A 16,571-nucleotide genomic window follows, 5' to 3' on the forward strand; every position below is an offset into this window, starting at 1 on the left:
AGAAAGATTTGCGGCGTGTCCCGTTCGAGCAGTGTCGCGCGATAGAATCTCGATCGATATCGTAGTTATAATTGCCCCCATTTGGATACACCTTGCACGTGTTTTTCGCCACCGATCTCCTTCCACCGAACTCCTTCCCGTTGCCGCTCCTCCCGTCTTCTTGTTCGAACCACGATACCAAAAAGTCCAACCGCGACGCAAATAGCGTTATTGGCGAGAAATTGCTGGCACTTTGTGGCGACTGCTAAAATTCCCTCCGATTTAACATTTTCTCTACGATTCAACGATCTTGTTTTAACAACGGAGCCTACTTCAGTCTTCTATTTTCGCGCGGTCTTCAGATTTATGGAGCTAAATTCCAAAGTCTTTGAGGGATTATCGAATTATAACAAATTCTTTCGTATGTTACTCGATGCAGCTTAACGTTTTTTTATAAAATTTACTGACCTATGTACAGAAGAAACACGTATTATTTTTCGTTGTTTCGTTCCTTATGATTGACTTAGTGGGATCATCTTAATTTCGCACGAGAACTCGCAGCAATTATCACGATGGTTACATATTTATGAATCTTTATTTATCTTTACATATTTATTTAAATCTTTATTTCTCTTTATATTCTCCCGGTCCTTTATAAAGACAGCTTGTAAATTGCACATGCTTTTTCTTCGAAAAATGTTTCACTTATGTCGGAATTCATATTCCGGTAGAAAAAGTTATCAATTAAGATGTTACAGTGGCCGGTCGTTTTAAATATTTTAACTGGGACGACGTCGCACCCAGTGACCATGTAATTATTTCTATCATGCTCTCTGTTTCTGACTGGGTACTGTAGGATCCATGAATAATGACAGTAGTCTACTCTATAGGCTATACATTTCACTTGTCTGCCCAGAGAACATGGTATTTCACTTCACTAAACGAATCCATCTGCTGTGCATGTATCGTGGTCTGATAATGCACAGGTCTATTCCACTGTTTCTCAACTGAAAAGTACTTTAACTTAAAAATAGTTTTTATTCTTTTCATAGTAGCCGCTGAATGACCGAATGATCTGAAACAATAATAACTTTCACGCACGTGTGATTTTTAATTTTTAATTATTTTATTTCGAAATATAATTAATATTTTTCGGTATTACGTGAGAAAAACATCGGCATGAAGATCGCCGACTGATCTGGTCCTTTCAAACTGGGCGAAACTTTTATTTCGATATCTGGAAATTTATATATTCACACTGTGAAAAGTTCTACTACCTTAACGTTAGAACTATCGAGCTCTAAGCACGACTAACGTTTATTCTTTTATTGCTGGAGCATATTGTTTTATTATTCTAACTGAATTCTAAATAGAAAGGTTTAGGCGAAGATATATTTCTTTCTTTAACAACTTCGATGTAATTGAAGAGAAGACAGCGGCGTTGTTAAATGTTTACCCCCAGCATTTACTGTTTTGTATTTCATCTATTCGCTTCTGCTATAAATACAGTGACTAGCATTAATATTCGGACACGATATTGTTACAAGAATTATTGCTCCTTTTTATTGTTTGTGATAGTATTATTGAATCAATTGTTTTCTCATATAATAAAGCACGGTCTCTTAAATTTGAAATGTTTAATTCTGTATTTACTTTACGCCACACCATTTTTTGTCTGTCGGATCCGTAAAAAGATTAAATTTGCTTTCATCCGAAAATATTACATCATTCTACCACCAGTTGTCTTTGTAAAAATATTCTTTTGCAAATTTAAGTGCCGACAGTGTGACTGATCTGGTCCTTTCAAACCGGGCGATTAGGTTTCGAATCATGTTATCATTAGGCGATACGTTAAAATGTTATTCATATTTTCTCTGAGTTTTAATCATTGATTTTTCACTGGAATACAGAAATTCGTTAAGTATTACCTGTTGCTGGACATCAAACGTAGCCATTTTTATCTTCAAAAGATGCACTATAACCTACCAAAAAAAGTAAACAAAAGAGATTGAAACTTAACAAGATATGACTTTCAAACGTTTTACCTTCTTCATCCTATTCATTTTACTCGCCGTTCTACTTGCCTGGTTATACGCTTGTCCTTGAACTACCTTGGGTAGTTTGTCGTTCATAGAACAACCTTGTTCTACTTTATCGAATGAACATGGTTTCCCATATCATTATGTCTGTTCACGTAGACTACCCCTGTTCCACCTGTCTGGCTGCAGTCAATCTTTACCTTAGAGACTCCCTAACTTATTTATACGAAGCAGAATATGCTTATTCCACTTGTCCAATCATGTAACGTCCAAGTTCACTTCGTTTGAACAATTACTGTTCCTTGTACCGGTTTGCCTGACCACAAGCTTGTCCTCGTTTCCTTGGCTTAACCATTCGCACTCGAAGGCATTTTAACCCTTTGCACTCGAGTGGTGACTCTAAGGTACGACTAAAATTTGTTATATCACATTCTAAGATAATTTGTACATTAACAAAGTTTACATTTTTTTAAATTGTTAAAAGTGTGTAATCGTTTTGTAAGTCGCGAGACTCAATTTCGCATGCACAAAATGCACTTTGTTATATAAAATGAAAATACTATAAGTCAGAGAAATTATTTTAGATTTACAATTAAAATAGCTTTGAGTGGAAAGGGTTAACACTTAAATGACCGCATATTAGTTTCTGTAGGCTTACCTTAAGACCGCGGAATACACATTGCGGCATGCTTTGGATATCTTCTGTTAAAATTTTTACTCTAGAATTGCCATAAAATCTTCTAGATTTATGGTTCTGTCTTTCTTTGTTCAAACATCTTCGTTTTCCGATTGTTTGGAATTGTTCGTCGATCGTTCGTCTCAGCACAGAAACACGAGAATCTTGTGAGCGATCGTTTAAGTGTTCAAAACTCTGAACATTTCTTCCACACAATCTGGAAGATTTCTTTTCTTTCTTGATTTTTATTCGCTTTTAACATATAGAATTGAAATCTTCCTCGTGCTACGCTTGAATTACTAGCAGTTTATTAACACTAGATTTACGGTACCCGTCAAAATCTACTCTACGAAAACGATTAATAGCAAGTGCGAGAATGATAATTCGCGGCTTCCATTGCACGTGAAAGTACGGTTCTTGACGAAGAATGAGAGTCGCACACAGGTTTCAACATTTTTATCGGCTTTCGTTAAATCTATTATCATTGCTAACCATTTTAAACTATTAAGGACAGTTTTGTTGTTATGCGCGTAATCAGATTATACGTTTGCAATTTCGGGAATAAAATAGCCCCTGTGTCTCCACTAAGTAAATGTCTAAAAAATGTCTCCACTTTTCGTCCTTAGAAGGTTAATAATATGTGTATGAGAAATGCATTAACCCTTTGCACTCGAGTGATCACTCCGAGGCACCGCTGAAAATCGTTCTATCACGTTCCAAAATAATTTGTACATTATCAAATTTATTTATCATCAAAAGCTGTTCAAAACAGAACTGTTGTACGAGTCGCAAGAATCGATTTTATATTCATAAAATACGCCGAATCATATAAAATGAAAACACCGTACGTCGAAAATACTATCGTTTGGATTTAAAGCTAAAATTTCTTCAAATACAAATGGACTTTCAGATGTAAAAATTTTACGAACATCGCGAAAAATGTTGATTAATTAATTTAAATTAATTTCTTTTTGCTAGATGCTGCTGTACCTTTAACACTACATTTACGGAACCCGTCAAAACGGATCGCCAATTTTTTAATTCACGATTATTCATATCGTAAAGATACATTTACGGCAAATGTTACAGTAACACCTGTTAAAAATCAGAACAAATGTCTTATTGTTACTTTTATAAACTAATATAACACAGCTGTTTCTTCCTAAATTTAGTGTTAAGTGAGAACAAATTTAGTAACGTTAAAATTGTTTGTAATTACAGTATGGTAAATTTTGTAGGTTCCTCAGAATCGCCATTCGAGTGCTTAGACTATATTCTACGTTTCAATTTTGTATACTCTTTTTCTGTTGTGTTTTCAATCAAACACTATGCTTTCTTGGATTTTGTATGATTAAACGCAGACCTCTTGTATCTCCGATATATAGGTTGAATTTTATAGTCTCTCTCCTCTTAGTTTGTACATAGACAGATCTTTTCTGCTTGTACTCTGGCTATATTCTCGTATTTCTATTTGCATGCTTCCTTTGTCCCACGGTTGCAACTAAACACTGCGCATTCTGGGTTTTTGTCTGATTAGAGGGGGACTTGTTTCACTTGTCCGCATACAGTTTGCGATAAGTAGACAACGAATTTCTCTGCAAAAGAAAAATTGTTTGCACTAGTTGCAAAATACAAGAGCCGTGTAGATGTTGATTTCGTTCTTTAATTGTTTTAATTAGATGAAAATAGCGCAGCGGTGTTTTTTAACCCTTAAATGCATATTGTTGCCAATTGTCTACATTCCAGTTCCACTTAATTTTATTCAAAAACCTGAGTATGTGCGTTTCCGAACACACGTTGATAACAATAGACAATAGACCATGTGCGAAATAAAAGACTTGACATTACTTTTGGCGACTAAGTTATATGTTTTTTGACATTTGAATGTGGTGGGTGATAACCTTCAATGTGTTACTTGGAGAGATATATTCTTTTTTCGAGTTTAAAAATTCCTTTGTGTCACAACAAAAATCGTAATTGCTTTGCTGCATTTCATTTACAAATAATGTGAAAATTCCTATACTAATAGATAATATAAATACATGACCATTTGTTTACGTCTACAATAATTTTAGTAATAAACGCATATTGTTGCCAAAAGTCTACATACAACTTTTTTTCAAAATAAATACTCAATATTATTACCTACATCTTTTTATTTATTTTTTACGTAACCTATGACTACATTCCTATAAAAAACGATTTTTTAAAGTTCAAAACAAAAAATCATGCATTTAAGGGTTAAATTCTTTACACGGTTTTGCTATTTTGTATTTGATATACTTGTTGCGTGAAATCTGCAGTCCATTCATAAGTTTGCCATGATAAGTTGACGAACTATTGTATTCATCTGAACTGTTTGCCTTGAGTTGTCTGATTAAGTATGTCTATGTTCTCCCTTGTTCCCGAAAAAAGCACTAGATTTTTGGAACACTAGGATTTCTGGAACACACGTTTATATGTTGCTTTGTAAAAGTGACGAGACTCCAGTTACTCAGATTTTGTGCAACTTTCATTGTACCATGCATCTGGATAAATGAGATCCATAATTAATATATGATTTTTTGATTCGAAGTAGGCTCAGCTACACAAGAGAAGGAACAAAAGCTGGGCAGAATGATTGCGACAAATTTTGTCACAATTTTTGTCAATTTCATAAATCACAATATATCCAGTATCACATTTTTTATTTTATAATTGTTCGAATTACAAAGCTGCTTCCATTGGAAATTTTTATATCTATTTCTTTATTCGTGCGCATACAATATTAAATATTTATAATTTAATGGTATGATTAAAATAAATAGATTTAACGAAATTTAAGTCTCATTAGATTTTGAATAGAAATTTAGATTATAATTAAATTTAAATCCTGGTGGAAATAATTATAATAGTATTTTTTATATTTAAAATTCAATTACAACGAATTTCTATTATAAATTTTGTAATAGAAATTTAAATTTTTTTATATCTTTGATAGATGTTTAATTAGACATTTTCGATTATAGTAGGTTTTTTTTTATAGAAATTTAAATTAATTGAGCTTAAATGGGGATGATATCTGTATGTTATACATATTTATACATGTATATGTATGTGTATTGCGTACGTATATATATGTATATAAATATTTAAATGAAACTATTTTAAAAATTATGAAAAATTTTAATAATTTCGATCTTATAATCTGTCTATTGTAATAAATACCATTTTAGATCTCGGTTCGTTTTAAGTTAATTCCGAAGCTTAATAACAGAAAGCTAAAGAATGATTGTTTAATTAACGAGAAAATGAAAAGTTACCGAGACGTAACATTGAATAGAAATGTTAAGTAAACTTTGTACAGGTGAATTCATGATGTAATTTTCCGCTGTAAAAGTGTTTGTTTCTTGCTTTCGTGATGGTGACAGCATCAACACGAAAAGCACACGGTCTAATACATACGTAAGCAACTAAAGCTGAGCACTTGGTTCGCGAGAGTCTAGCACATTTACTTATAATTTACGTTTGGGATTTACACTCGAAACACAATTACTCGGAACTACCTTATTATCCCACCTATGCACGGCTTCATCAGAAACAGTATTGTTAGCGCACAATCACGTGACCGGGTAACTTGGAAGTTTTCGTGCAGCCACGTCCGCCGCGCCGCGGTGCCATGAATTTACTGTTCCGCGTTTTGCCAACTCGGTAACCTTTTCTTCGGGCGAAACAAGGCCGAATAAATTCGTTAGAAAGTTGCTCTTCCGTCACACAAGTTACGATCGAATTACCTCCCGAAGCGAGCTTAATCGCATCAAATTTCCCGTTGCTTATTTTACTGCGGCCCTGTTTACCAAAGGGGTGCACGATGCCTGGGAATCGCGGCTAGAGTTATGTGAAATCTTACTTTGAGAAGTTTCCCTTGTTTCGAACCGCTAGCGCACCGCCACTTCTTCGATATTGAAATTCTCGGATCTTCAATTTCTCAAGCTTCCATTTTAGCACATTTTCCGATTTCTAAATTTTCAAATTTTCAGACTCCATGTAATCGAAGTCTCCTTTTCGTATCGGAGGTACAAAATCTCTTAATATCCGAACAATTATAATTTCAGATTTTTCGAGATTCGTTTCCCCAAATTCTCAATTCTTAGACTTCAATTTTCCGAAATGATGGATTTTTAGGTTTTCAAACTTTCAGATATTTGATTCGTCAAATTGCCAGATTATACATTCCTAAGTTCGCCAATTTTCATGTAAACAGATTTTCAAATTTGAAAATTTCTGATCACTCGAATTTACAACTTCTCGCAGATCCAGATCCTCAAATTCTCCAATGTTCAAAGTACCGAATTTCTTTGATTTTCAAAGTGCTCAATTATTAAACATTTGATTTTCTTATAGAGCTCCGATTTTCAATTTTCATGTTCAATTTTTCTACTGTCTTCCTACTTCAAACTTTCAAAATTGTCAGCTCCTCAAATTGTAATGCATACGAAATTAAATAATTAATACCTGGACGACGAAGCTCGGGTCCATTTGGACCCAGAGTATAAATATTGTTATTTAACCCACTGTTAACTAGACTGTGAACTTTATGTGTGTATGATAAAAAAGACTAGGTATAATACCAAAATCAGTGAAAACATTGTAGAAGAACTTCAGAGTATTCTTCCATTTTCCTCAGTTCACTGAAAACATCAAAAGAAGAAATATATTTTTATTTACCTTCTGTTCTTTACAATTGATACAGACAATTTTTATTTTTCATAAAGATACGCAGTCTGCAGATAACTATTATAACTGGAATAAATGCCATTCGTCGTAAATTATTGCAAGCGGCCGAACTAGAATTTCCGTTATCAATAATAATTACCGTTGACAAAAAAAATTTCTAGACAATTGTAATTGTTATTTGTAACCAAACATTGAAATCTTTTACGTGGTTTTCGGATAAACTCTTTTAATTTCGCGATCAATAGCTTGAATAATAAACGCGATTTTATTACCGATTGCTATTGCCAATATTTGTCAAGTAACTGTTGTTTTATGTACCTGGTATTTCGCGGGTTAAAGTATCAAATTGGCGTGACGTGTAACCGAACACGATCCTCGTCGAAAATTCAGTTCGGAATTCAGGCAGAAGAGTAGGATGGAATTACCTTCGGAATATAGTAATTTCTCCCTAATTCGCGCTCAGATTGCGCACAAAAATGGACAATTTGGGAAATGGAGATACGATTATTCGAGCTTTGCGTCTCGTTTTTATAGTCGTTGACAATCGATAACTATAATATATAATATATAATATATAATATATAATATATAATATATAATATATAATATATAATATATAATATAGAATATAGAATATAGAATATAGAATATACAATATAAAATATACAATATACAATATAGAATATACAATATACAATATGCAATATATAATATACAATATACAATATATATTATATAACTGTATAACTAATCATACGATTATTCCTTATAATAATTATTCCAATAATCATACGATTATTCCTTATAATAATTATTCCAATAATCATACGATTATTCCTTATAATAATTATTCCAATAATCATACGATTATTCCTTATAATAATTATTCCAATAATTATACGATTAATCTCCTCTTCCCAAATCGTTCATTTTTGTGCGCAATCTGAGCACAAAATTACCGTATTCGGAATTATTTAATGTGCAAAGAGGATAATCCATATTTCTCGAAGGTCTTCTGTTTGCTGGAAGTCCTTAACCACGGAATCAGGATGTTTTAACGGCCCTCGACGTAATCAAACGTTCGTCGGCCCGATACTCGAAGATCCGACGGACGCTGAAATCGATGGAAGGAATTTATCCGGTCGTCGGTCTCCGAATGGGAATAAGGGAGAAGCAATAAGCCGGGGCGGATCTCTCATTTTTTTCTCGGCCGATAATGAGAACCCGAATGGTACCTAGCAGCTGCATAAGAAATCGAGTCGCAGATAGAGAGAGGTCCGTCCCGCATTTTCTCGTGGGCATTTTCGTGTTTGCCGTTGACCGATTATGCGATTCACGTCCTCTATTGTCATTTCGTTAACGATTCGGGTGACGGCCCATTATTAACGAGACCAACGTGACGCAGCACGAATCGTCCGCGGATTTTAACGACGTATGCGAAATTGTTCATTCCCGTCAATCGAACGGCCTGCGTGTTTCCATTCCGCTGTTACGGAATCGTGAATCCTGTGGTCTCATGCTAAACAATTCATGGTGTTGATTTCATCGTTGTCACGCCGCTTCGGCCGTCGAATTCTGCCTGTGTCGCGACCTGGAATTAGAGTATTCTTCTGCTACGTGTTTTAGGCTTTCCGTCGTGTTCGCGATCAGGGTGAAATTAAATTCTTGCTCTTTCATATTCTAACAAGAATGCGTGAAAATATTAACACTAGATTTACGGGGCACAAAAAACAGCTGTTTTATAGTCGTTCATAAAAGTAACAATAAGACATTTATTCTGATTATCATACAAATTGAATGAATGACTCAGAAATACATCTTGACGATACGAATAATCCTAAATTAAAAAATTGGTGTTACAAAAGAAGTATTTCTCGTGGAGAATCAGTTCAGATATTACAATGTCATACGTGGACAACGGATCTTTAGGCAAAATGAAAATTGTTACCTCGATTGCAATGAACGGAAGTCGAATAAAAATCTATTTTCTCCGTTAATCAATTCAATAAGTTGAAAATTTTCGTCATTGTTCCGTAGTTTAGCTGCTCGTTTCTCTCACGAATGCGTAAAATCTGCTGTCTAGAGTCATATGTTTCAAGGCAATAGGAAAATATACGTTGATCATTTGCTGTTTACAGAGGTTATAACAAACTTATGTCAAGTCTCGCGAGCTTGATGTTAATATCACGACATAGAAAAGAAAAAAATCAGAAACCGGTTACAGTAAATTCTCTCTAATTGACGCTCACATTGTGCAGAAAAATGGACAATTTAGGGAGAGGAGATACGATTATTCGAGCCTTGCGGCTGGTTTTTATAATTGTTGACATTCAGGAACCATGAAAACGAGCCGGAAGGCGCGAATAACTTCCTCTTCACAAATTGTCCACTAGGACAATTCGTCAATTACGGAAAATTTACTATAATTTTGATTCGGTTATTTTTGATTTGGTAGTTCTAGCGTTAAAATAGGATTCGGATATTAGTTTCGTTTGAAAAAAAAACAGTGCACAGGACAAGGTTCGTATAATAATTTAGGTTCGTAATCGAATTCAGACCGAAGTTTTCATTTTCATTGAAGTTCGCAGATTCAGGTTGATATTCAAAGTCCGGCGCATAGTTGCAAGATCGAAACGAAGCTTAAAAAAAGATGAAAAATAAAATGACGCCGCTGACTGTTCCATCGACTTTTGCATTCGAACATTTTCCAGAGATTTTTATACGCTTCGAATGCGCGCATATTAAACGCCGGTATCGGTTGCTTTTTCATCGACGATGAAATCCGACGATATATTTGTTTTCCACTGAAATCGGAGTACCGTTCGTTCCACAGATACTTGGGTCGGTTGTTTAAATAATCCGTCGGTCTAACACAGGAACAGCGACCGATAACGACGATGCCGGGCTTGGTTCCTATTATCGAGAAAGAAATTCAAGATTGCCTCGGGCTAAGATTTTCAATAATTGATTCGCTCGAGTGAAATGGTCTTGATAAAGTAGGTTAAATCTCGTCTTCCGGCTGTATATTGACAAATAATTGTTGTTCGTTAGTAATCAGCAAATTCAGTGCAAAATAAAAACCTATATCGCTCCGTTCCACTTGACCGCAAACATTTTCTCATCCTCTTTCACTATTTATATTCTTTTTCCTTACGGTGTACTCGCCGTAGGCTTCCATTTTATAGTTAAAATTTGTCGTTGACACATTCAGTGCCGAATAATAACTCCACAAAATATTACTACAATATCAAAGTCATTTAATTAATGAAACGGAAACTAGATACTTGAGATTTGCTAAAGAAAATATTAATTTTACTATAGTTTTGTATTGCAAAAATCCTAGTAGTATACAGTTTTCCTCTATACAGGGTGAGTAATTTATCTCTTTCATCTAAATGCAAAGTGGTGCATACGTGCAACAAATAATCTTTTGCACTCGAAGCTATTTTATTTAACTCCAGAACCAAGACATTTCTTTTCACCCACAGTATCACAATTCTATGTGATTTATTTCATGTTGAGCACGTAGCATTGAGCTTATCGGTTTACAGAGCGTTCACACTTTTTACGACATTTTAAATCTAACAGAATTCGGTAGCGTAAGCATTATTTCGAAACATGATCTAGCTGATTTCCAATGGCGCCGCACAATCGTCGTTCGAGTGCAAAGGATTAACCCTTTGCCTCCGAGACTATCTTAACGCGAAAATGAAGAAGTTTGTTTCAGCCTACGGTATTTTCATTTGGTCTAATTGTTCTTATTTGATGCACACAAAATTGAATGCGTATGCTTATAGAAGACCTCTATTATTTGACAATTTATCGAATACAGACAAATTTGATAACTTAACAATTCTTTTGAAAATAGTGTAGCAATTTTTTGCGTTGCCTCAGAGTCGCCGTTCGAGTGCATAGGATTAACCCTTTGCCTCCGAGACTATCTTAACGCGAAAATGAAGAAGTTTGTTTCAGCCTACGGTATTTTCATTTGGTCTAATTGTTCTTATTTGATGCACACAAAATTGAATGCGTATGCTTATTGAAGACCTCTATTATTTGACAATTTATCGACTACAGACAAATTTAATAACTTAACAATTCTTTTGAAAATAGTGTAGCAATTTTTTGCGTTGCCTCAGAGTCGCCGTTCGAGTGCATAGGATTAACCCTTTGCCTCCGAGACTATCTTAACGCGAAAATGAAGAAGTTTGTTTCAGCCTACGGTATTTTCATTTGGTCTAATTGTTCTTATTTGTTGCACACAAAATTGAATGCGTATGCTTATAGAAGACCTCTATTATTTGACAATTTATCGACTACAGACAAATTTAATAATGTGACAATTCTTTTGAAAATAGTGTAGCATTTTTAGCGTCGCCTCAGAGTCGCCACTCGAGTGCAAAGGGTTAATATTTTGCTATCTTCCTTCTTTATTAAAATATAAAAGTCGCTTAACAGGATATAAAACACTGACACACTTGTATCAATCGCGTTGAAATAGTGCTTGCATCGATTCTAGCGTACATTTTGAATGTTCCTTGCATTAAAAATCATTATTACGAATCTCCGTCGTGAGTCAGATTTCGTTTCTGCTAAACTTGTTTTTCGCGTTTTAAAGTACGAAAAATACAATTCTCTATAAATCTCTGAAATCCTCTGACCGCGTATCGCGAACGTTACGGTGAGGCGATATAATTTACGGCAGATCGAGCGCTAAGCACATTGAATTTTCTTTCACCCGACTGCTTCGTTAAATATTCTTAAGAACGCAACGAAGAAAACCACAGCGTGACATGATTCCTTCCTCGCACACCCCTCGTCCTTTTTCTCTATTTTTCTTCCATACGTTTTAACGAGAACTATTGACCCATATCCCTCTCTTTCTTTCTCTCCTCTCTCTAGCGCTCTCTCTCTCTCTCTCTCTCTTTCTCTCTTTCTCTCTCTTCTGCCGCCGCAATCGACCAAGTTCTTACCACTTCACGAGCCCCGACCGATAATTAAAAAACTTCCCACAGTCAATTACGATGTTTACACGGTTGCGAGATATTTTATCGAGAATGGAGTAGGAATGCCGGATTCCTTCCGCAAATATTTTCCGTTGCGACTCTTTAGGAAGCCCCATCCGGGCAGCGCATGAGAAAGCGGCCCCGGAAACTGGAACGGACTCTGCCTTTCATTTCCAGCTGAAATTGGAGAGAATTGACAGGGTCGGAGCAGTGAAGTCACGCGGCGTGAATTCTAGAACACGAAGTACACGCTATCGTGTTCCCGAAATTTACATGGTCTTTCAAGAACATTTCTGTCCGTTTCATTTCATTTTTATAATGATGCGGAATGAGGTGGCACCGTTGTTACGATGACAGGGAACAGATGGTGAAATTTTTATAACGAAAGGTAGCGTGAAAGGGACACTTTTATTTCTAAACGAAAAAAGAAAGTTACTAGAAAACTACAGAATCATTTTAGGTTTGATAATGTTATTTTTTAGGTTGATAATTATTTAACTGCAATAATACGTGGCATTTTCCTATGTGCTTGTATTCATGTATCTAATATTTTACATTTTGAAAAGCGTATTTGCTCTGTAATATCTTTTAATTGTTGTATTTCTATGGCAAGAAAATGGTAGTAGCATCAAATTCTTTCCTAAACTACGTTAATTTTTAAATAACTCCACATATGTAAAGAATGAAAAGTATATCTCAATTTAAAATACTAAAATCTATCCAAAAATTACTGTCGGCAAATTAATTTATTCTTATGTATTTTAGTAGTGACAATAATATTTACGTCCTGAACAGACTGCGGATTTTTACCGAAATTCTCATTTTCCTACGTCATTTTACAAAAATTAAAATTAATACTAAACGTACCGAGCGTACTCTAAGAGTTTTGTAAAAGTTATAAAAGTGATTTAGACATTACTGTAAAAGTTATAAAATTGGTTTAGACATTTCTGTAAAAGTTATAAAATTGATTTAGACATTTCTGTAAAAGTTATAAAATTGATTTAGACATTTCTGTGAAAGTTATAAAATTGATTTAGACATTACTGTAAAAATTATAAAATTGATTTAGATATTACTGTGAAAGTTATAAAATTGATTTAGACATTACTATAAAAGTTATAAAATTGATTTAGACATTTCTGTAAAAGTTATAAAATTGATTTAGACATTTCTGTAAAAGTTATAAAATTGATTTAGACATTTCTGTGAAAGTTATAAAATTGATTTAGACATTACTGTAAAAATGATAAAATTGATTTAGACATTACTGTGAAAGTTATAAAATTGATTTAGACATTACTATAAAAGTTATAAAATTGATTTAGACATTACTGTAAATGTTATAAAATTGATTTAGACATTTCTGTGAAAGTTATAAAATTGATTTAGACATTACTGTAAAAATGATAAAATTGATTTAGACGTTACTGTGAAAGTTATAAAATTGATTTAGACATTACTATAAAAGTTATAAAATTGATTTAGACATTACTGTAAATGTTATAAAATTGATTTAGACATTACGCAGCCATTGTAACATATGTTCGAATCAAGAAATTTAGTCGATCATTAATCACAAAAGCGTGTTCGTAGTTTCGACGATTATTTTAAGATGGAAAAATGGAAAATTTCCTCGGTCATTTAGAAGATTGTTCATTTGAAAAATAAAACAAAAATGCTACGCGATCTGGTTAATCTGCACGTTCCCATGCATTTGAACAATCTGCACATCCCATAAATGCATAAATATCTAGGTGTCACCGGTATACTCGAATTGAACGTTTTCAAATACGAAAGGAATGTAAGAGTGTGCTCGAGAAATGCGATGGAACATATTGGAATTGCTCGTTTCGATTTGTTGCAGCTGAACACGGAATGGGCACAAGTTGAAGTTATAAACCTGATCAACGATGGCAGCGGTCTTGGATTCGGAATTGTCGGCGGACGCAGCACCGGTGTTGTCGTCAAGACAATTCTTCCCGGCGGCGTCGCAGATCGGGTAAGTTTTTTGCAACTGGACGCGATACAGATTCATTCCTTTGCGAGATGTTCCGCCCTAAGCTACGCTGCAGTGTCTCCGCGGAAGCGTTCGCTCGGAACATCGAACTTCCCTCAATTTAACTTTATCGGTTTTCTAATAACTAGATGTAAATGGAGGAAAGTTCATCGCCGTCGAGTTTTTGTTGACCAACAACTTTGTCTTGAGTTGGTCCGCCGGTACTGCATACAAATGTTATGAAATAATGTACGAAATTAATTGGAACAACTTCGCCCGTGCGAAAGATCCCTTTGGGAGCCACTGCATCTGTTGGGTCGGCAAGAAAGTAATTTCGGTTTGCACCAATAGATAACGCTATGTTTGTATATTGTCATTTTTATGCTAAGGTTATAATTTTTCTGTCCTCAGCTTTGATAGTTAACACGTTTAGGTGACCATAGAAACAAATTCCGTGTAGTTTCGTTTACAACTGATAGTTTGCTGTCAATTTTAACGTGGAGTGCAAAAATGAACATTTCCGACACATTATACTTTTGTACTTTCATAAAGGCAAAAAAGCGGCCGAGTCTCGCAAAGAGATATGCGAAGTTTATGGCGTCGATTGCTTAACGGGACGCACGTGTCAGAATTGGTTCAACAAATTTGGTTCTGAAGATTTTTCACTTAAAGATGACCAACGTTCTGGTCGACCTTCTGAAGTTGACGATGACAAAATCAAAGTCATAATTGAATCGAATCGTCATATACTGTGCGAGAGATTGCAAAAAGGTTAAATGCATCGCGCACAACAATTGAATATCACATAAGATGTCTTGGACTAGTTAAGAAGCTCGATGTTTAGATTCCGCATGGATTGAAAGAAATTCGCTTAACACAACGAATCGATATTTGCGATACGTATTTTAAACGTAATGCGATCGACCCTTTTTGAAACGAATTATCACTGGTGATGAAACATGGATCGTTTAGAATAACATTAATTGAAAAAGGTGATTGTCCAAGCGTGATGAATCAGCACAAGCCACATCGAAAGCTGAATTGTATCAGAAAAAGATCATGCTGTCAATTTGATGGGACTATAAAAGTGTTGTGTACTTTGAGCTGCTTCCAAGCAACCAAATGATGAAGTTGGAGGAAGAGCAATCAAAGAGAGAAGGCCAGAATTGGCAAATCGCAAAGGAATCGTGTTCCATCGCGTCAAATGCGAGACCTCATAAATCTTTAGCAACGCGTACGAAATTATTGGAGGTTGGTTGGAAAGTGATGTAGCGCCGACCTTGCACCATCGGATTATTATTTATTTCGAAGTTTACAAAACTTTTCAAATGGTAAAAATTTCAATAATAACGATGGCCTGAAATCGCACTTGATTGAGTTTTTTGCTGATAAGGACCAGATGTTCTATGAGCACGGAATCATGAAGTTACCAACAAAAGGTCATGACAAAAGATCATCGAACAGAATGCAAGATATTTGACTGGTTAAAGTTTACTTTTTGCATAGAAAAAAAAATTGAGCTTTACTTCACATTGAAATACCGAAATTACCTTCTTGCCAACAGAATACTAATAGACGGCGGATTTTTATACGAAATAAAAATAAAAACTAAATAGTGAATTTGTTTTAAATAGTTTGAGTAGGGTATAGATAATACATCAACATTTTTTGATTCTTTTGATCTTTCTACTACTTTAAATTGCAACTACAGTAATTTCTCTCTAATTCGCGCTCAGATTGTCCACGAGAAGGGACAATTCGGGAAGAGGAGACACGATTGTTCGAGTCTTGCGCCTCGTTTTTATAGCTGTTGAGAATCGGTAAATTATAAAAACGAGGCGCAAGACTCGAATTAATCGTATCTCCTCTTCCCAAATTGTCCATTTTTGTCAATTAGGGAGAATTTACTTGAATAAGTTTTGCCATAAATGCACACAAAATCCGCAGTCTAAGAATTAATATAGATATTATAATTTGTTTGAAAGATTCTTCTATATTGAAAGAAAGCTACTTACTCTCTGAATCCGTATGTATGATTTCTCATTGTTTCGTTTCTGATCTTGAATAAAGATTCTGTAGATAAATTCTATAAACATTTTGGTGCAAATAAGTGAAAGTTTTTTCAGCTTTGTCACAGTTTGTTTTTATTATAGATA

The 16,571-nt window shown here is 34.6% G+C and overlaps 1 protein-coding gene across 4 annotated transcripts in view; it reads left to right on the plus strand.

Moving 5' to 3' along the window:
- LOC117217682 (multiple PDZ domain protein) overlaps nucleotides 1-16,571 on the plus strand; it is a 233,891-nt gene that overhangs the window by 94,920 nt on the left and 122,400 nt on the right. For all 4 annotated transcript variants that reach the window (XM_076524162.1, XM_076524160.1, XM_076524161.1 and 1 more), the window contains one exon: nucleotides 14,284-14,418. In XM_076524162.1, the coding sequence (XP_076380277.1) occupies nucleotides 14,284-14,418 (135 nt within the window). The remainder of the gene's footprint in view (nucleotides 1-14,283; nucleotides 14,419-16,571) is intronic.

The sequence above is a fragment of the Megalopta genalis genome, chromosome 8 (assembly GCF_051020955.1).
Source record: "Megalopta genalis isolate 19385.01 chromosome 8, iyMegGena1_principal, whole genome shotgun sequence".
NCBI classification, from domain to species: domain Eukaryota; kingdom Metazoa; phylum Arthropoda; class Insecta; order Hymenoptera; family Halictidae; genus Megalopta; species Megalopta genalis.